The sequence below is a fragment of the Stegostoma tigrinum genome, chromosome 38 (genome assembly GCF_030684315.1).
Source record: "Stegostoma tigrinum isolate sSteTig4 chromosome 38, sSteTig4.hap1, whole genome shotgun sequence".
Classification (NCBI taxonomy): domain Eukaryota; kingdom Metazoa; phylum Chordata; class Chondrichthyes; order Orectolobiformes; family Stegostomatidae; genus Stegostoma; species Stegostoma tigrinum.
Genome location: NC_081391.1, coordinates 22,961,430 through 22,984,250, shown reverse-complemented (window position 1 = coordinate 22,984,250; position 22,821 = coordinate 22,961,430). Strand labels below are relative to the sequence as shown.

Below are 22,821 nucleotides of genomic sequence, written 5' to 3'. Positions count from 1 at the left end.
CCCTAACCCCATGAGTGACCCTGCCCCCTGACACTCTCCGACAGTACATTCCAGACCCTAACCTCTCGAGTGAACCTGCCTCCCCCACACTCTCAGACAGTACATTCCAGAAACTAACCCCTTGAGTGACCCTGCCCCCTGACACTCTCCGACAGTACATTCCAGACCCTAACCTCTCGAGTGAACCTGCCTCCCCGACACACTCAGACAGTACATTCCAGAACCTAACCCCTCGAGTGAACCTGCCTCCCCCCACACTCTCAGACAGTACATTCCAGACCCTAACCCAAGAATGAACGTGCCTCCCCAGACACTCTCAGACAGTACTTTCCAGACCCAACCCCTCGGGTGAACGTGCCTCACCCCACACTCTCAGACTGTACATTTCAGACACTAACCCCTCATGTGAACCTGCCTCCCCTCCACATCTCTCAGACAGTACATTCCAGACCCAAACCCCTCGAGTGAATCTGCCTCCCCCAACTCTCTCAGACAGTACATTCCAGACACTAACCCCTCGAGTGACTCTGCCTCCCCCCATACTCTCAGACGGTACATTCCGACCCTAACCCCTCGAGTGAGCTTGCCTCCCCACCAGACTATCAGACAGTACATTCCAGACCCTAACCACTCGAGTGACCCTGCCCCCCCACACTCTCAGACAGTACATTCCAGACCCTACCCGCTTGAGTGAAGCTGCATACCCCACACTCTCAGACAGTCCATTCCATACCCTAACCCCTCGAGTGAACCTGTCTTTCCCCCACACTCTCAGACAGTACATTCCAGACCCTACCCGCTTGAGTGAAGCTGCATACCCCACACTCTCAGACAGTCCATTCCATACCCTAACCCCTCGAGTGAACCTGTCTTTCCCCCACACTCTCAGACAGTACATTCCAGACTCTAACCCCTCGAGTGAAACTGCCTCCCCTACACACTCAGACAGTACATTCCAGACCCTAACCCCTCAAGTGAACCTGCCTGCCCCCCACACTCACAGACAGTACATTCCAGACCCTAACCACTCAAGTGAATCTGCCTCCCCCGACACTTTCAGACAGTACCTTCCAGACCCTGACCCCCCGAGTGACCCTGCCTCACCCACACTCTCAGAAAGTACATTGTGGACTCTAAACCCTCGAGTGACCCTGCCTCCCCCCCGACGCCCTCAGACAGTAAATCCCAGACCCTAACCCCTCAAGTGAACCTGCCTCCGCCACACTCTCAGACAGTACATTCCAGACCCTAACCACTCGAGTGAACCTGCCTCCCCCACACTCTCAGGCAGTACATTCCAGACCCTAACCCCATGAGTGACCCTGCCCCCTGACACTCTCCGACAGTACATTCCAGACCCTAACCTCTCGAGTGAACCTGCCTCCCCCACACTCTCAGACAGTACATTCCAGAAACTAACCCCTTGAGTGACCCTGCCCCCTGACACTCTCCGACAGTACATTCCAGACCCTAACCCCTCGAGTGAACCTGCCTCCCCCCACACTCTCAGACAGTACATTCCAGACCCTAACCCAAGAATGAACGTGCCTCCCCAGACACTCTCAGACAGTACTTTCCAGACCCAACCCCTCGGGTGAACGTGCCTCACCCCACACTCTCAGACTGTACATTTCAGACACTAACCCCTCATGTGAACCTGCCTCCCCTCCACATCTCTCAGACAGTACATTCCAGACCCAAACCCCTCGAGTGAATCTGCCTCCCCCAACTCTCTCAGACAGTACATTCCAGACACTAACCCCTCGAGTGACTCTGCCTCCCCCCATACTCTCAGACGGTACATTCCGACCCTAACCCCTCGAGTGAGCTTGCCTCCCCACCAGACTATCAGACAGTACATTCCAGACCCTAACCACTCGAGTGACCCTGCCCCCCCACACTCTCAGACAGTACATTCCAGACCCTACCCGCTTGAGTGAAGCTGCATACCCCACACTCTCAGACAGTCCATTCCATACCCTAACCCCTCGAGTGAACCTGTCTTTCCCCCACACTCTCAGACAGTACATTCCAGACCCTACCCGCTTGAGTGAAGCTGCATACCCCACACTCTCAGACAGTCCATTCCATACCCTAACCCCTCGAGTGAACCTGTCTTTCCCCCACACTCTCAGACAGTACATTCCAGACCCTAACCCCTCGAGTGAAACTGCCTCCCCTACACACTCAGACAGTACATTCCAGACCCTAACCCCTCAAGTGAACCTGCCTGCCCCCCACACTCTCAGATAGTACATTCCAGACCCTAACCCCTCGAGTGAATCTGCCTCCCCCCACACTCACAGACAGTACATTCCAGACCCTAACCACTCAAGTGAATCTGCCTCCCCCGACACTTTCAGACAGTACCTTCCAGACCCTGACCCCCCGCGTGACCCTGCCTCACCCACACTCTCAGAAAGTACATTGTGGACTCTAAACCCTCGAGTGACCCTGCCTCCCCCCCGACGCCCTCAGACAGTAAATCCCAGACCCTAACCCCTCAAGTGAACCTGCCTCCCCCACACTCTCAGTCAGTACAATCCAGACCCTAACCCCTCCAGTGAATCTGGCTACCCCACACTCTCAGACAGTACATTCCAGACCCTATCCGTCGAGTGAACCTGCCTCACCCCACACTCTCAGACAGTCCATTCCAGACCCTAACCCCTCGAGTGAACCTGCCTCCCCCACACTCTCAGCCAGTACCTTCCAGACCCTAACCCCGCGAGTGATCCTGCCTCCCCCCCCACACTCTCAGAGAGTACATTCCAGACCCTAACCCCTCGAGTGATCCTGCCTCCCCCCCACACTCTCAGACAGTACATTCCAGACCCTAACCCCTCGAGTGACCCTGCCCCCCCCCACACTCTCAGACAGTACATTCCAGATCCTAACCCACCGAGTGAACCTGCCTCCCCCGACACTCTCAGACAGTACATTCCAGACCCTAACCAATCGAGTTAATCTGCCTCCCCCACACTCTCAGCCAGTACATTCCAGACCATAACCCCTCGAGTGATCCTGCCTCCCCCACACTCTCAGACAGTACATTCCAGGCCCTAACCCCTCGAGTGACCTTGCCTCCCCGCCGCACTTTCAGACAGTACATTCCAGACCCTAACCCCTCGAGTGACCCTGCCCCCCCCACACTCTCAGACAGTACATTCCAGACCCTAACCCATCGAGTGAACCTGCCTCCCCCCACACTCTCAGACAGTACATTCCAGACCCTCACCACTCGAGTTAATCTGCCTCCCCCACACTCTCAGCCAGTACATTCCCGACCCTAACCACTCCAGTTAATCTGCCTCCCCCACACTCTCAGACAGTACATTCCAGACCCTAACCCCTCGAGTGAACCTGCTCCCCCACACTTTCAGACAGTACATTCCAGACCCTAACCACTCGAGTGAACCTGCTCCCCCACACTTTCAGACAGTACATTCCAGACCCTAACCACTCGAGTGAACCTGCCCCCCCACACTTTCAGACAGTACATTCCAGACCCTAACCACTCGAGTGAACCTGCCTCCCCCACACTCTCAGACAGTACATTCCAGACCCTAACCCCTCGAGTGAACCTGCTCCCCCACACTTTCAGACAGTACATTCCAGACCCTAACCCCTCGAGTGAACCTGCCTCCCCCACACTCTCAGACAGTACATTCCAGACCCTAACCACTCGAGTGAACCTGCCCCCCCACACTTTCAGACAGTACATTCCAGACCCTAACCACTCGAGTGAACCTGCCTCCCCCACGCTCTCAGACAGTACATTCCAGACCCTAACCTTCGCTAACCGACTCAGTTTCACTGAAATTGCATGGTCACCCAGTACTCAAGTGTTAATAAAAGACATGCTTCCCTCTTGCTCTCATCAGGGCACTTCTGCAAGAATACCAATGTAAAGGTGGAGCTAACATTTGCTACAGCAACAGTAGATAGGGCTGATTGGGTAACAGGTAGATTCTGATTGGGAAAGGCATTCGGAACATATCAGTTCCTTTTCAGGAAAGAAAGGCTTCCCTGTGTCTGTGTGGGTTTTCTCCGGGTGCTCTGGTTTCTTCCCTTAGTCCAAAGATGTGCAGGTTGGGATGGATTCGCCAAAGGGAATTGCCCATTTCATCCAAAGATGTGCAGGCTAAGGTGGGTTAGCGATGGGAAGTGTGGGGTTACAGGGATTGGATGGAGTGTGGGTGGGATGCTCTTTGGAGAGTCAGTTTGGGCTGAATGGCCTGCTTTTGCACTGTACAGACTCTATGATTCTAGGTCAAAGAAGTGCAGATTAGGTGGATTCGCTATCCTGAAATTGTTCATAGTGTTCAGGGATACGTAGGACGGTTGGGTTAGCCACGGTAAGTGCGGGATATAGTAGGCAACTGGGTTTGGGGGGATATTCTTCAGAGGGTCGGTACAGATTCAGTGGGCCAAATGGCCTCTTTCTGCACTGTTCTATGATTCTCAAAAGCCTTCAAGTCTTCGCTAAAGTACTGAGCCAAGAACTAGAGCCAGGTGAGGGTGAAATAGATATTCTTAACTTCCTTAGAGATGGTAAGAACGGCCGATGCTGGAGTCAGAGATAATGCAGTGTGGAGCTGGAGGAACACAGCAGGCCAGGCAGCATCAGAGGAACAGGAAAGCTGATCTTTCAGGTCGGGATCTTTTTCTGAAGAAGGGTCCCAACCTGAAAAGTCAACTTTCCTGCTCCTCTGATGCCGCCTAGTCTGCTGTGTTCATCCAGCTCCACACTGTGTTATCTTAACTTTATGACACCATGCCTCCAAATACAAAGTTCTATTAAGCTGCTTTCTCAGCCTGCCCTGCCACCTTCATTCATTTACGCACGTATCCCTGCAGGGCTCTCTGCTCTTGAACCCCCTTTAGAACTGTCCCCATTATTTCTGAAGAAGGGTCTATTCCTGAAATGTCAGCTTTCCTGCTCCCCTGATGCTGCTTGGCCTGCTGTGTTCATCCAGCTCTACACCTTGTTACCCCGTTATTTCCTTCATCCTTCTCATCAAAATAAGTCAATTAGCAAGAACACAAATCAAAAAAAAGGTCTTTCATTGCCTGTAAAGCATTTTCCGAAGACCTGAAGTCCCGACAGGTGCTATTTAAGTGCAAATTCTGCCTTCTGCTTACACGCTCACTGCTAAAAACACGATCGTTCAGCAGTAAACAACATAGTGTTACCAAACTAAGAGGTTGTGGGAAAACACATTGACGTCCAATTTAACAAGTTCAGCTTTTGCAGTTCGGCTCCAACAAACCACAGTTACCGTAGTCAGTCTACAAATAAATGCAGAGGACTTAGTTCTTTTTATAAGGACATCTGATGAGTTCCTTTAATTCACATCACTACAATTTGATTAACCCCTTTGAAACACAGGCCTGACCCCAATACAGTTGCAAACAACGGCACATCAACAAGGGATCTTACAGCACAGTGGTAGCGCCCCTACCTTTGGGCCAGGAGACAGAGATTCAAGACCCACTTTCTCCAGAGTTATGTTGTAACATTTCTCAACATTAAAAATAAAATCTATTTCAACAACAGCTGCATACCAGACGGGGAAACTATATTTAAGCACCTCATCCCTAAACAAACAGTTTTCTGTTCACCATTTGTTCACCATCTTCATTTTTTTAAAATATAAAGTAATTTTTTTAATGAAAGTCTATTTCCCCACAAATGCCCTCCCCACTGTGATGTTTCCTCCCCCTTAATTGTCATTAAATAGGGGTATCCTGAAGTTCAGTTGCCAACTCCAAAAAAATCCAGGGCAATGCTGGGAGGTTGGCAAACCCTCTGTACCCATCTGCCTTCCTGGAACTTTGGCACCTCACAGCATAACAACAACTGCATTTGTGTAGCACTTTGAGCAAAGGTAAGCATCCCAAGATTCTTCTTGGGAGTGATGTTTGGACAAAATGTGACACCTTTCTTTACTCATAGAATCAACAGAGTCTTCGTCAAAGATCCTCAGGCATGACCTTCCAAACCCACTTCCATCTAGAAGGACAAGGGGCAGCAGATACATGGGAACACCACCCCCTGCAAGCTCCCCTCCGAGCCCCTCACCATCCTGACTTGGAAATATACCACTATTCCTTGACTGTCGCTAGGTCAAAACCTTGGAATTCCATCCCTAAGGGCATTGTAGGTCAACCCACAGCACATGGACTGCAGCATTTCAAGAAGGCAGCTCACCCCCACCTTCTCAAGGGGCAACAAATGCTGGCTCAGCCAATGATGCCCACATCCCACAAATGAATAATTTCTTTTTAAACACCCCTGCAGCATAGGGAGAGACCATTTGGCCCATCAGGTTCTGGCCCTGCCCCCAGCCCTTCCCTGCATTTCTCATGGGAAATCCAGCTAACCTGCATACCTTTGTATAGGAAATGTGCAAACTCCACACAGACAGTCGCCCAAGGGTGGAATCAAACCCAGCTCCCTGGCACTGCGAGGCAGCAGTGAGAACCACTGAGGCACCATGCCACCCATTCTTTGTTCTTTTCATCGAGTACAGTCATCACTGACAAGGCTAGAATTTGTTGCTCAATCTTATTTACACCTTGAACTGACTGGCTTATGGATCATTTCAGGGGTTGTTAAGATAAAGCACTTTGCTAGGGGTCTGCAGTCATGTGTAGGCCAGACAAGGTAAGGATGGGAGATTTCCTTCGCGAAAGGACATCAGGGAGCCCACTGGGATTTACAAAATCAGAGATAGTTCCATGGCCCATGACAGAGACCAGCTTTTGCATTCAAGGTTTTATTAATGTTTTAATTAAATGCAAATTTCCATTAGCTGCCCCCACTCCCTAACTTTTGATGGTCTACATTTCCCTTAATGGGATTTACATAGAATCACGGAGCTGTGCATCACGAATGCAGACTCTTCAGTCCAACTTGTCCATGCTGACCAGATGTCCTAAATAAATCTAGTCCCATTTGACAGCATTTGGCCCATTTCCCTCTCAACCCTTCCTATTCATGTACCCATCCAGATCACAGGGAATAGAGGAATTGGGAGTTCATGTTGTGGTTGTATAGGACATTGGTGAGGCCCCTTTTGGAATACTTTGTCCAATTCTGGTCTCCCAGCTTTGGGAAGGATGTTGTTCAACTGGAAGGGATTCAGGAATTATTTAGAAGGATGTTGCCGGCGTTGGAGGGTTTGAGCTGCAGGGAGAGGTTGAATAAGTTGGAGCTATTTTCCATGAAGCATCAGAGGCTGAGGGGTGACCTTATAGAGATTTATAAAACCATGAGGGGCATGGATAGGGTGAAGAGTTAAGGTCTTTTCCCCAGGGTATGGGGAGTCCAAGACTAGAGGGCATTGTGTTAACGTGAGAGGGAAAACATATAAAAGGGACCGAAGGGGCAGCTTTTTCACACAGAGGGTGGTGCATGTATGGAAGGAGCTGCCGGAGGAAGTGGTGGAGGCTGGTACAATTACAGCATTTAAAAGGCATCTGGATGGGGACATGAATAGGAAGCGTTTAGAGGGATATGGGCCAAATGCTGGCAAATGGGACTAGATTAATTATGGATTTCTGGTCAGCATGAACAAGTTGGACTGAAGGGTCTGTTTCTGTGCTGTACAGCTCTATGGCCCTATGAGATATCGTTTAAATGTTGTATGTAAGTTAATGAAATGGAAAACAAAGTTGATTTACTGGTGGTGGTTAATAGATGGCAAAATACCACGGGTGATTTGGTGATGGGGGAACAACAATATTCAGTTGTATGTAAGGTAGTTCTGGATATAAAAGACACAGAAAACTATAAACTCCACTAGCTGCCATGGTGAGATTTGAACCTTCAAGTCTTTGGCATTAAGCTGAGTCTCTGGGTTGGCTAATGTTGTATCAGAGATAGTAGGAGCTGCAGATGCTGGAGAATCCAAGATAACAAGGTGTAGAGCTGGATGAACACAGCAGGCCAAGCAGCATCAGAGGAGCAGGAAAGCTGACGATTCAGGCCTAGACCCTTCAACAAATTTCTGATGAAGGGTCTAGGCCCGAAACATCAGCTTTCCTGCTCCTAAGATGCTGCTTGGCCTGCTGTGTTCATCCAGCTCTACACCTTGTTATCTCGGATTCTCCAGCATCTGCAGCTCCTATCATCTCTGTTTATACAAAGGGTTCGGTTTTAAAACACACTGTAGAGAGATTTGGACAAATGGAGAGGTCACATTTGCAGCTTAAACCCTGAGCACCTGAAATCACAGTCAGTGGTGATGGAGTGATTAAAATGTCCAGGAACGTGGAATTGCAGGAGAGCAGAGGGATATGAGCACAAAGTTGGGAATTTATAAAATCGAGGCGGCTTAGTCTCCTGATTCCAGCCAACTCATAGACACAGATATTCTGATTGTTTATTTCTAGGTGATGTGTGGGAGCTTGCTGTTCACAAAATGGCTGCCACATATATAACAGTGACTGCACTTCAATAAGTATTTCATCGGATAAGAAGCATTTGCAGTACCCAGGCATCCTCAACAGACGAACATAGTCAATAAGTGTAGGAATAGGCCATTCAGCCCCTCGGGCTTGCCCTGCCATTCTATAAGATTGGGACCACTCTTTTCTACTCCAGACATCAGTCCTACTTCATGTCAGGTCCTCACAGCCCACAACCCCCCGATATTTCAAAAATCTCCTTACTCTATCAATACTTTCAATGATCTAGCCTCCAAAAACTTTGTGGAGTGATATATTACACACATTCACTGTCTGCTGAGAGAAGAAATTTCTTTGCCTTTTTGAATTAAATGAGTGTTCCTTTATTCTGGAACTGCATTCCCTAGTTCAAAACTCCCCCACTCAAGGAAACATCTCCCCAACATCAACCTTGTCAAGGCCCCTCAGAATCTAGGATGTTTCAAGCAGATTGTGTCACATTGTTCTGAACTCTGATGAATAAAGGACTAACCTGTTCAGCAGTTCTTGATAAGTCAATCCCTTCATCTCAGAAATTAGCCAAATGAACACTGTGGGCAGGATGATGTCTCAGCGCTTAGCACTGTTGCCTCCCAGTACTAGGGACCTGGGTTCAATCCCAATCTGGGGCAACTATCCATGTGGAGTTTGCACTGTCTCCCTGTGCCTGTGTGGATTTCCTCTGGGTGCTCTGGTTTCCTCCTGCAGTCCAAAGGTGTACAGGTTAGGTAGATCAGCCATGGGAAATTGTCCATAATGCCTAGGGATGTGCAGCATAAGTGGGTTAGCCATGCGAAGTTTGGGTCAGTAGCTCTTCAGAGGGTTGATATGAGCCAAACGACCTGCTTCCATGCTCTAGGGATTCTAGGTAAGCACCTCTTTGGAACTGCCAGTGTATTTTTCTTAAAAACAGGGACCAAAACTGCAGACAGTACTCCAGGTGCGGCCTCACTAACACTCTGTGCAGCTATAACAAGACATACCCATTTTTAAACCCCAACCCACTTGCAATTAAGGCTAAAAAGCTGGCACTGCACACGTTCTGATAGGAGAGATTATCCTGCTCCTGTTAATGAACATAAGGGATTGGTAACATGGGAGTGATAGGGCAAGAAAGTGTGTGAGAGACAGAAAGAGTGAGAACGTTAAGACCACAAAGAGAGAGCAAGCAAAACTACGTTGGATTGGAAAGGGAATGAGAAAAGGTGCAAACCAGAGCTGGAATTTCACTGGCCAGGAGTTGATGACAGACAGAGTATCTGTTACTTTTCTCATGTAGATGTTGGGATTAGTGTCAGTGGCTACAATCAGCTGACAGAGCTATCAGCAGCAATCAAACAGAACAGGATGTGGAAGAAAGCAGGAGAGGGCGAGAGTGTGTGTGAGTAAGCGGGGGAAAAAACGAGGGAAGGAAGGAGACAATACAAGGAGAAATAGGGGAAAAAGAGAGGGAGAGAGAGAGAGAGAACGGAGAGGGGGTGGTGGGAAAGCAAAGGAGAGGAAGAGAGACATAGGAGAGGAGATCAGAGAGCCAGAGAAGGACAGGGGAATTGAGCAGGGAGAGGGACAGGGTGAGAAAGGGAACGGGGACAGAAAAAGGAAGAGAGAGGACGGAAACAGAAGGCGTGCAAAAAAAAGAGAATGATTGAGGTGGGGGAAGAGAGAAGGTGAGGGACACAGATAACAGGATAAATAACGGGTTTGAGCTAGAGACTGAGCCAGTCACTTCTTCTCCCTCTACACTGTAACAACTCCTCCAGCCTTGGTCTCTCTGATCAATGATGGATTTCATAACTGATGAGAAACTCATTATTTTATAAACACAATGTACTGAGTTGGAGAGGGACATCTGGAAAGTATAGGATCTCATTGACAAAAGATTGAGACAGCTATTTGCTACTGTGCTAGCTGCACATGCCCCTTTGTGGAGCTGTTAAATTCTGGATCAAACCAGGAGGACTGCGCAAATTGAACTGAAGCCTAGAAAGGCTGAGCAGGAACTGGGGGCTGAAGCCAGGACCAGATGCAACGCTGGATCAGAGTAAAGTTGAGTTAATATTTTCTATTTATGATCAATTTATGTATTAAGCCTTTTGTCCTGTTGTGTCCTTAATAACTCACTCTCCACTTCCTTGGTGACTGGTGTCTCTACGGGCATGCATCACTCTCTCAGTGCGTGTCAGTCCCCACACCCCCAACTCCATGGAATGTGTAAGCAGGCTGGTTCACTACATGAGGCATCAACTGAGCAGTCTCACACAAGCACCACTAATTTTCTGCCTGAGGGAAATCACCACGCTACTTCTGTTCCTGGCTGATGTCGCCAGCACAGAATGGGAACTCAGCAGGTACCACTTTGAGTACAAATGTTCATCCTCATTCCCCAGACTGCGACAATGACTGCACCTCCACAGGACCTCATTGGCTGCAAACAACCAATGGGACTGTGACCTTGTAGCAGGCGCAATGCATATTCCTTCTCAGCAAACTTCACCAGTTCAGATATTTAAAGGCTAAACATTTGAGCTATTTCTCCTCACACCAGACACTCAGAATGGACTCTCGATAAGGTCATGCAGCCAAAACACTTAGAACCTTTTAAAAAACATGTTTTAAAGGATGAGGCTTTTCACTAGGTGAATGAATTAGACTTCTCTGAATAGCCTCCCTCTTTTGTGATCACCTTGCGATCACTTACCAACCTCTGGAAGCCACTATCCCAATGCTATCTGCCAGCCTCTGTCCCTCAGGAAACTTCCACTCATCTCAAACTCTGCAGGGCCATTCCCACATTCCATCCCACTCATCCTGCTCCTCCAATTTAAAATTCTCATCCGAGAACAATACAGCATAGGAAAAGGCCCTTCGGCCCTCCAACCCTGCACATTATCCTGGTGCTGGCCCCTTTGTCTCCATCTTGGTCGCCTCCTACAGCCTTACAAATCCCTCTCATGAAACTAAATGTCGACATTTGTGAATTCCCCTGCAGCCCCCACTAATCTTTACTCACTGTCCCTCACCCTGGGTTCACTCTCAGCTTCCTTTAGAAAGCCCTGGTTGGGCACACAAGGCTCTCAGGGGTTTGACAGAGTCAATGTGGAAAGGCTGCTTCCTCTTGTGGGAGAGCCCAGGACCAGAGACATCGTCTCGGAGTAAGGGATCACACATTGAAGACAGATGTGAGGAAGAATTTTTTCTCTCAGAGGGGAGTGAATCTGTAGAATTCTTCACCTCAGTGGTCTGCTGAGGTTGACCCATTAAGTATATTCAAGGCTGAGGTAGACAGATTTTGAATCAGTAAGGATTATGGGGAAGAGGCAGGAAAGTGGGGTTTGAGGATTACCAGATTAGCCATGATATCATTGAATGGCGGAGCAGACTCAATGAGCTGAATGGCCTACTTCTGCTCTCGCTTCTAACGGACCAGGCTTTCATTTCCTTTCTCAACCCCTTCTTTCTTTTAGCACAATTTGCCTCCCAGTTCTTTGCTTATACCTCTACTGGGATATTTAACCAAGTTTAAAGATGTTGCACCAATGTAGAATGTGGTAATTAATTTTACTGGCTCCATCTCACCAATTGGGTTCATCAGATGGCAGATACCTCACTGACAGGTCAGAATGGACTGTGGGCTGTATAACTCCATTCCCTCCGGATGGTAGCCTGGGTAAAACTAGTCTCTCGTTCTAAGATAGGAAGGTGTGGAGCTGGAGGAACACAGCAGGCCAGGCTGCACCAAGAGGAGCAGGTTCTCCTGCTGATGCATATGTAGCCTCAATCTTAAATCATAGTCGTCATTTTCAATTAGCCAGTGAACAGAATTTGTTTAAAAATCTAATACAAAACCAGAACAATTTTGGAATTAGTTTTGCTGAAGGCAAGAAACCTGGTTTAATTTTTGAGTGATGACCTTTCATTGGAACCACAAGCCGAAAGAAAAGAACAAAGAGGAAATTTCCGATGGTTTATTTGGGGATTTGGCATAAAACAAGTAATATTGGATTAACCAACTGTTGTACATCTCTCCTAGTTTTCATTTCTGATGAAATCACACTGGGAACTGATGTAAATACACTGTGTGCTAAACTAATGAAACTGCCCAGCTCACAGGGGCTCAGTGTGAGCAGTGCTCCCAACACTGACAAATAACTGAGTATCAGTGTAAGTTTCCAAATGAACCAAAGAGAGGAAGAAAGGGGGAGAGTGTGACAGAACCAAGAAGAAAGCAGTCAAAAGAAGGATGTGAGAGGTGGAAACAGGGGAGGGAAAGACGGACAGCACAGTGTGGGCCTTTAAGACCAAAGGAGACAGCAATGTGGGAGGGGGAATGGATGTGGGGAGAAAGATATTAAAAAGCAACATTCTGATCACCCACATTAAATAGCGAGTGGTCAGCATGTAGAAAGGCCTCATCCTGTGTGACTTAAAAGCTCAAATCTTCCTATCAGCCTCTAACCTCAGATCATGGGCTCCACAGTTGTCACTGAGTCAGAGAATCTTAGAATCCCTACAGTGCGGAAGCAGACCATTCAGCCCATCGAGTCCACACTGACATGCCAAAAAGCATCCCATCCACAACCAAAAACCCCCACCTGCCCCTATAGCCTTGCATTTCTCATGGCTAATCCACCGAACCTACGCTCATAAAATTATGAGGACAGGATGAGTAGCCAAGATCTTTTCCTCAGGGTAAGGGAGTTCAAAACTAGAGGGGCATAGGTTTAAGGTGAGAGGGGAAAGATTTAAAAGGGACCTAAGGGGCAACTTTTTCACACAGAGGGTGGTGCGTGTGTGGAATGAGCTGCCAGGGGAAGTGGTGGAGGCTGGTACAATTACAGCATTTAAAAGGCATCTGGATGGGTATATAAATAGGAAGGGTTTAGAGGGATATGGGCCAAATGCTGGCAAATGGGACTAGATTAATTTAGGATATCTGGTCAGCATGGATGAGTTATCCCCAGATTGTGCTGCGTAGACACCCCACTTCCTCCTGCTGCATTAGATCCATGTTTTCACAATGCCACTGCTCTACCTTGAACCCCATTCTCCTACCTTCTCACTGTAACCCTTGATCCCATTGCTAATCAAGAACTTACGTATCTCTGTTGTAAATACACTTGACAACTTGGCCTCCCTGGCCCTCTGCAACATGTGTTCCGCAGATTCACCAGCCTCTAGCTCTAAAAGGCCATCTCTTCACACTGAGGTTATTCCTTCGGGTCTTAGTCTCTCCTATGACCTTCCCCATGTCCACCCTATCCAGGCCTCTCAGTGTTCTGTAAGTTTCAATCAGACTTCCCCTTATCCTTCCAAACTCCATTAAATACAGACTCAGGGTCCTCAACCACTCCTCATATGACATGTCCTTCATCCATGTAAACCTCCTCGAAAGCCAGCCCATCCCTCCTCTGATACTGGAGATCACGTCAGCAGCGAAATGAGGAAGCCCTGGGCTCAATGCTTCTAGGGTTCACTCATCCATCCAGACTGGTACAGAGGCTCAACATTGTAATTTTAAAAGACAAGGCTAAGAAACAAAATACATTTCACAGTTTGTAATGCCTCAGTAATTTGACAGCATCGTTTGGCAGTTGTTTGCAGGCAGAACATTTCCAATGGAGTTATACAGCAGCAGGTCATTATGATTCAGGAAAGGGTTATACATTAGTTATGAGGTGGTTAAAGGGCTCTGTGTGAGGGGGTCTTGTGCTGACACACTTGGTTAAACTTCATGGGATTGAGCTTTGAATGTTCAGTCAGTCTAGATCAACTGAGAGTCACAGGCCACACAACAAGTGCTGTCCCATTGCGCAGTCTAATTCCTGCCCAACAAGGGATTGTTTGGCATTTATCTCCAGGAGTGTGGTGGAGGCTGGTGCACTTACAACATTTAAAAGGCATCTGGAGGGTTATGTGAATAGGAAGGGTTTAGGAGGGATATGAGCCAAATGCAGGCAAATGGGTCAAAGTCAGATTGGGATGCCTGGTCAGCACGGGCGAGTTGGGCCAAAGGGTCTGTTTCTGTGCTGTATGACTCAGTGACTGCTGGAAATTACCAAGAGAGCTAGCTACACTCTAAGCCTCATTCTCCTCTCTTCCCAATACGGAGCAACAACTCTGTTAGAAAGACAGGGTGCTCAGGGACAAAGGGCACGGCGGGAAAAAGAGAGGAATGGGTCTAAGAGATGCCCTGTATCTAACCCCACACTCTCTCTGTCCCTGGGAGTGTTTGATGGGGGACAGTGTAGAGGAAGCTTTACTCTGTATTTAACCTTGTGCTGTTCCTGTCCTCGGAGTTTTTGGTGCCAACTGTTACAGCCTGAATAAACAATAATTTCTTCCTGTTTCATTGATAATCAACCCATAAAACCGAGGGAATGAAGCTCTGAGTTCCAATCTGTATGGTTTCTTTACCAGTTTTAATTCTGGTATAAATTAGAACTCCAATGAGATGAACCAAGGGTCTCTCAAGGTGTCAGCATCTCCATTCATTCAACTAAGAGCCCAGTGATTAATCCCACAAGAAACTTAGCAACATCTTTATATAATAGAATTTGTCTACAGAAGCAGATGAAATAAAGGCAAATATCAATAAATTGGTCACAATCTCTGTGTATAAACTGCATGGCTTCTGCCTGCTAACATAATGAACAAACCAGTTCCAATGTTGCTCAGAGCTTTCTGATCTTGTGTGGTGTGTCAATTATTGGAATAGACCTTTCTCTGAATTCTGACGTTGGCCCTCATTCATATTGGATGTATCAGCCATCTGTGTTTCTGAAGTATATACATTCAGCAGTTTCTCACTTTTAGACGAGGAAATAGGCCATCTGGCCCAACAAGTCCACACCATTTCTTTGTGCAGCGTCCAACCCAGACTCAACCCCTTACCCAGCCCTGTGACGCTGCATTTCCCATGAGTAACCCACACAGTGTGCACATCCCCGGACACTATGTGACAATTTAGCATGGCCAATCCACCCTAAACTGCACCTCCTAGGACTGTGGGAGGAAACTGGAGCACCCGCAGGAAACCCACGCAGACATGGGGAGATAATAAAATGTGAGGCTGGATGAACACAGCAGGCCAAGCAGCATCTCAGGAGCACAAAAGCTGACGTTTCGGGCCTAGACCCTTCATCAGAGAGGGGGATGGGGGGAGGGAACTGGAATAAATAGGGAGAGAGGGGGAGGCGGACCGAAGATGGAGAGTAAAGAAGATAGGTGGAGAGGGTGTAGGTGGGGAGGTAGGGAGGGGATAGGTCAGTCCAGGGAAGACGGACAGGTCAAGGAGGTGGGATGAGGTTAGTAGGTAGCTGGGGGTGCGGCTTGGGGTGGGAGGAAGGGATGGGTGAGAGGAAGAACCGGTTAGGGAGGCAGAGACAGGTTGGACTGGTTTTGGGATGCAGTGGGTGGGGGGGAAGAGCTGGGCTGGTTGTGTGGTGCAGTGGGGGGAGGGGATGAACTGGGCTGGTTTAGGGATGCAGTGGGGGAAGGGGAGATTTTGAAACTGGTGAAGTCCACATTGATACCATATGGCTGCAGGGTTCCCAGGCGGAATATGAGTTGCTGTTCCTGCAACCTTCGGGTGGCATCATTGTGGCAGTGCAGGAGGCCCATGATGGACATGTCATCAACAGAATGGGAGGGGGAGTGGAAATGGTTTGCGACTGGGAGGTGCAGTTGTTTGTTACGAACTGAGCGGAGGTGTTCTGCAAAGCGGTCCCCAAGCCTCCGCTTGGTTTCCCCAATGTAGAGGAAGCCGCACCGGGTACAGTGGATGCAGTATACCACATTGGCAGATGTGCAGGTGAACCTCTGCTTAATGTGGAATGTCATCTTGGGGAGAATGTGCAAACTCCACACAGACAGGCACCCGAGGCTGGAATCAAACAAAGCTATTTAAAAGAAGTCATCTCCCATGCCAGAGTTAAATGCACATACCTGAAGTTTAGCTCTCGCCAATTGAGAGCAATAAATTGTAGTCTCCATTCAGAAAGTGAACTCCTGCCCATTAAAGGATGAGCCAGTAAGCTGGGGTCACAGCAGCCAGCTCACCAAAGAACAGTGCTGCTGCCTCCCAGCGCCAGGGACCCGGGTTCGATTCCACCCTCGGCCAACTGTCTGTGCGGAGTTTGCACATTCTCCCCGTGTCTGCGTGGGTTTCCTCCAGGCGCTCCGGTTTCCTCCCACTGTCCAAAGATCTGCAGGTTAGATAGATTGGCCGTGGGAAATATGAGGATAGGATGGGCCTGGATGGGATACTCTTTGGAGGGTTAGTGCAGACATGGTGGGTTGAATGGCCTCTTCCACACTCTAGTGATTCTTGGGGTCCATATGTATCCCAACTGAGTGTTTGATATTGACGTTGAGAGTCAAATATCAACAGACCAGGATTCCTAGAGGATCAACCCTAATCCAATACCATTTACAAGATCTGTAATGGCTGTGGTTCCCCTCCCACTCATACAGGAATAGTTTCTCTCTCATTGGCAGATATTAGGATAGCCATGGAAGTAGCCTTCACATCACAACCTACCAGGATGTCAGTCAGTCTGCGCTCCCTTCCATTACTTCACACAGCACTCCCCTAGGGAGTGGGGTCTGACCAGTTGACCTTGGCAGGATCTTGATGTGTGGTGAGATGCTGGGCCTGAGTTACGGGGAGACTGAAGGAGATCAGAAGCTCCTAATGGATGCAGGTCTCACGCAATATTTGCCACGGAGACCAGAATGTGGAGATCAATAACTTTACAGCCTGATTCCACCTTCCATGTTTTTTAGCCACACTATCACCTGTTATAACACAGGTTGTTTTTAGCACAGCCTACCCATTCTCTCACCCTGAGGTCTTATTATTGTTTACTCAGGTTGCCTTCTGTCCTGCCATTCACAAACTCCTTGTTTACCTCCCCTTTTTCATATTTCTCTCTGGGCTCCATTTCCACCTAGCTGCTCACCTCTGCCTTGCCCCTGCCTCCCCGCCATTCTCATCTTCAGCAAAAATATCCCTCTTTCCTTGCTGCTAACTGTTCTGATAAAGATTCACTGAACTTGAAATGTAAAATCTGCTTTCTTCCCACTGATGTTGCCAGACCTGCTGAATTTCTCCAGCAATTTCAGTTTATATCTCAGATCTCCGCTGCACTTTGCTTTATTTACATCAGAATGTCACTAAGAGGAGGGCCCAATGAAACTATACAGTGTCCCAAACATAGTGGGTGACAAGAGAAACAGAGACAGCCTGAAGGCAGTTCAGAGAAGAGCAGGAAGTCTTATCTCTGGAAGCAGTGTGCAGAGATCTGTGTGAATACAATCTATGTTATAGAGAGACAGAGAGAGAAAGAGATAGAGATGGGGCTCTTAACACTCATACAAAAATATAAACAAACAAATATATAAATTAGGAGCCTCCCCTATAATTCATTATATTGGCCCATCCAATTACTCCCCATTCCCACCCACCCTGATAGCACACCCTAGCTTATCAAGAATCGACCTACTTGAGCCTCAATTATATTCAAGGACTCTGCTTCCAGTGTCTTTACAGGAGGAGAGACCAGGGAAACGTGGACTAAATCATGGAATCCCTACAATGCAGATAGAGGCCATTCAGTCCATCAAGTCTACACCAACCCCCTGAAGAACGTCCCACTCAGCCCCAGCTCTCCCATCCCTCTGACCCTTTATTTCTCACGGCTAACCCACGTAGCCTGCACATCCCAGGACACCATGTGTGATTTAACATGGCCAATTCACCCAAACCTGCACAATAGACTGTGGGAGGAAACCCACGCAGACACGGGGAGAATGTGCAAACTCCACACAGTCACCAAAGGTTGGAATTGAACCAGGGTCCCTGGCGCTGTGAGGTCGCAGTGCTAACCACTGAGCCACCGTGCCACCCCCACTGAGATGAACGTTGCAGAAGAAGAATAGATCAGACAAACTGACAGGAGGATAAGGCCCTGTGCATTCAAATTGGTGCAGGGCAAATAAAATCCTGTAACAGATGCCTCACTTGATGAGTGACCAACGCTTGGAAGGAAACCATGGAATAATTTGGTCAGGGGCTGTGGGATTTTCTTTCTATATTTCCTTCAAAACACTAACCTTCAGGAACATACACATAGGTTGGAGTATCTTGCTCAAATTCATTCATCGAATGCTGGACTAGTATTTACAGCCCATTCCCAAATGCCCCTGGGGAAGATAGTGGTGAGTTTCCATTACAAATCCCTGTAGTCCATTTGGTGTAGACACCCCCTCAGTGTTTTTAGGAAGGATTTTAACCTCACGACACTGAGGAACATTGGTATCATTCCACGTCAGAATGGTGTGTAGCTTGAAGGGGAGCTTGCACTGGCTATCAAAACCTCTGTTGTGTCATTCTACATTCAGACGACTCCAGACTTCAACTCGACGCAGGTTAGTACACTCCAAGGAATTGCAAAGGAATGTTAAATTGCTACATGACTGAGCTTGCAGTATTTAAAGGAAGTCTAAAGACATTGCAATGGTTTAAACATTAGGTCTAGAAGGCACAATAACCCTTCTTCTTCCTCAGGTGGCTAAGGGAACTTGGCATGTCCCACTAACTTTTATAGATGCACCACAGAAATCTAACTGGATGCACCACAGTGTGATAATGCAATTGCTCTGCCCAGGAGCATGAGAAACTACAGAGAGCAGTAAGAACACAGCTCAGACCATCACACAAGCCAACCTCCAATTATTGACTCCATCTAAGCCTCTTGTTGCCATGGAAAAGTAGCCAACATCGCTCCCTCCAACCCGGTTATAATCGTTTCCAGCCTCTTCCATCAGGCAGAAGATACAAAAGTTTAAACACACGACAGATTCAAAACCAGCTTCTTCCCTAATGATTTTAGACTTTCTGAATGAACCTCTCAAATTTCCAGTTTAATGCTGATCTTGCTGTTTGTGCACCTTCTTTGCTGTCCTAACTTTGTAGTCCTCGCTCTGGTCCATCGCCCTGTAACCAATGTATTGTTTGACCTGCCTGAGCTGCACGCACACCAAAACGTTTCACTGGACCTGGGTATATATGACAATAATAAATCAAATCAAATCAAGTGTCTGCCCCATTAAGGCCATCTTAAATACTGCAAACAAGGACAGCTCAACAATAGTTCAGACGGAGACACCTTCACAAGCTACTTTTCACAATTACCAGTCTGAGAGGGTTCACATCAGGCATGTGGCCTGAGAAGGGTCAGGCACATGAGACAGAGGGAGTAAATCTCGAGAGGGGCACGACACACCTAGGTCAACTGGGCACAGAAACATTGTCAAGGCCGGGACTGTTCTTTGCTTCAGAAAGCTGTGAACATGCATCCAGAGAAGGAAGTGGAATTATTGTGGGGAGGTAGCAACCAGTGGCCATGCCACTGGACAGAGCAAGCACAGAGAACACTGGAGAAACTTAGCGAAAGAGAGAAAAACAGATAACATTTCAACCTCAGTATGACTCCTCTTCTCTCCACAGAGGCTGCCAGACCTGCAGAGTTTCTCTATTTTTGTTTCAGATTTCCAGCGCCTGCAGAATTTTGCTTTTATTATAGTAATCCCGAACCTCAGATGAATGCTGTGGGCTTAATATGGAGGTGCTGGAGTTGGACTGGGGTGGACAAAGTCATGGTACTTCTGAATAACTCTCTGGGGACATGGCTTCCAGTGGATGGTGGGATTTGAACTTGATAAAATCTGGAATAAAATGCTGATTAAATTGCGACCGCATGCTTCCCATCGAGTGGCACTTAAAACCCACCTCATTCATTTTATGATAACAAAGTGCGGAGTTGGATGAACACAGCAGGCCAAGCAGCATCTTAGGAACAGGAAGGCTGACATTTTGGGCCTAGAGCCTTCATCAGAAATTGAAGGGTCTAGGCCTGAAGCGTCAGCTTTCCTGCTCCTAAGAAGCTGCTTGGCCTGCTGTGTTCATCCAGCTCCATACCTTGTTATCTCGGATTCTCCAGCACCTGCAGTTTCTATTATCTCTCTCTCACTCATTTCATGTTCCTTAAGGAAGGAAATCTGCTGTCCTTTCCTGGGCAGGCCTACATGTGACTCCAGGCCAACAGCAATGGGGTTGACCTTTAATGCCCGCTGGACAATAAGGGAATAGGCAATAAATGCTGGCCTAGTATTCAACATCTCATGAAAGAATAAACAAAAAAAAATACACATAAGAAAAGATAACCAATGAAACATTGAACTAATTGAAATGAAATATATTGTGGGTTCTTTTCCAGGTGGCCTGAAAAGGGATAGCAGGAAGAGGAAGACAACTTAAAAACTCTGGCAGCAAACAGAGGGGCAAAATGGACAGAGTTGACAATGGCCAACTCACAAAAGGAAACTTGACCAGCAATTCCTCGCTTCCAGATGAAGGTAACGTGAATGAGGTCCTGATTACAACACTCCTCGGGGTGATCCTAACCATCATGTGTATCTTTGGCATGCTGGGCAATATCTACACGTTGGTGATCGCCAACCGATCAATCAAGTCTGCTGGATCCATGTACATTTACATCGCCAACCTGGCACTGGCCGACCTCCTATACTTGCTCACCATCCCTTTCGTGGTGTGCACATATTTTGCCAAAGACTGGTACTTTGGGGAGATCGGCTGCAGGTTCCTCCTCAGCCTGGACCTCCTGACCATGCACGCCAGCATTTTCATCCTCACAGCCATGAGCGTCGAACGATACAGGGCTGTGACCTCACCCCTGGCCAGCCGGGCTACCAGAACGTGCCGAAGGATAATCACTGCCACCATTTGGTCATTATCCTGCCTCCTGACCTTGCCGATGATGATTATGATCCATTTACGAGAGACCGTCAACCCTACAGGGTCAACAAAGCGGATTTGCTTCCCAACTTGGAATCCTGAAGCCTACAAAACGTATCTCACCATTTTATTCAATACCAGCATTTTATCTCCAGGCATTGTAATTGGATACCTGTACATCCGGTTGGCACTAGCTTACTGGCTCTCGGGGAGAATGGTTTCGGACAATAGAAATCGTACTCTAAAGCAGAAGGTCTTGTACATGATTTTTAGCATCATCTTGTTGTACTGGGCCTGCTTTCTGCCATTTTGGGTCTGGCAGTTGACAAAACTTTATAAGCAAGAAGCTCTGAGTATGACACCACTGGCACAGATGTACATCAACTTCTTTGTGACCTGCCTGACCTACAGTAACAGCTGTATCAACCCATTCCTCTACATGTTACTCACCAAGAACTACAAGGAGTATATGGCACACCACAGCAGAACATCAACTGAGCGGGTCACCTTTAAGAGGGGCCAAATGGACAGTCAAGGGCCCAAGAGATCAGCTGCCCAAACGAACACAGCGAAGTCACTCCAGTTGGAGTACCAGGGGAGAAATCGAACAACAGTGTCTAACTTGACTCAATGAGCCATTCACCAGAATGAGTTACTCCTGAGGTACCCATCATCTTATCTTTGTGTGTTCTCAAGCAAGCCTTCAATAGATGACAGTAGCAGAACTTAGGGACAGACAATTGGCCCCTTGAACCAGTTCAGCCACCATTTTACTAGATCGTCGCTGATCTGCGTACCATCTACCTGTCTCACTTGTGGAATTCTCAACACCTTTATCCATCTCTCTCTCTAATGGAAGGTAGTAATGCCACTACATGGATCCAAACAACCTCTCCCCTCATCTGAGGTGTGGTGACCCTCGGGTTAAACCCCCACCTGGCGTTTCTCTCTGATGAGAGAGTGGTCCTCCGGGATTATAATGATTTTGACCCTAATGAATAGCTAAAATCTCTGCATTAAAATTTCCAATTGGGATTCAATCTCAGATCCAAGCTTTCATAGGGAGAGATTTCCATATTCCCACTGTCCTCTGTGCGCTTCTTGACAAGAATCTCTGGATAGACTGGCTCAAATCTGAAGATTCCCGCGCCCTTCCTGCTCTATTCCCCACTCCCTGACAGCCCTGACCAGAATTAATAGACTGGCCATCAGATTGTCCCCATGCAAGTATCTGAACATCAACAAAAGACTACACATTAACCCTACTGCATTAGGGCATCCTGAAACTGTGAAAGATGCTATAGATATGCAGTCTTGTTCTTACTGCCCTGTTTCGCAAATCTGTTGCCTGACTTCAGAAAGAGGCTTCAAAAATGGAATCCAAGTTTCTAAACTCAACTTAAAAGAGGACCATTTGCAGGCCATTCAGCCCAATTGCTCTATGCTGGTGTTTAAGCTCCCCACAAGCCTTTTTGCATCCTCCACTTCAGCTGACCCCATCTGAAAAAGTCTGATTCCATTCTCCCTCATGTTGATCCAAATTCGTCATC

The 22,821-nt window shown here is 47.7% G+C and overlaps 1 protein-coding gene across 1 annotated transcript; it reads left to right on the top strand.

Moving 5' to 3' along the window:
• Positions 1–20,801: 20,801 nt before the first annotated feature.
• Positions 20,802–21,905, top strand: LOC125447026 (urotensin-2 receptor-like). Its single transcript, XM_048521096.1, has one exon. It carries the CDS (start codon positions 20,802–20,804, stop codon positions 21,903–21,905), a length of 1,104 nt encoding a protein of 367 aa, XP_048377053.1.
• Positions 21,906–22,821: the final 916 nt, after the last annotated feature.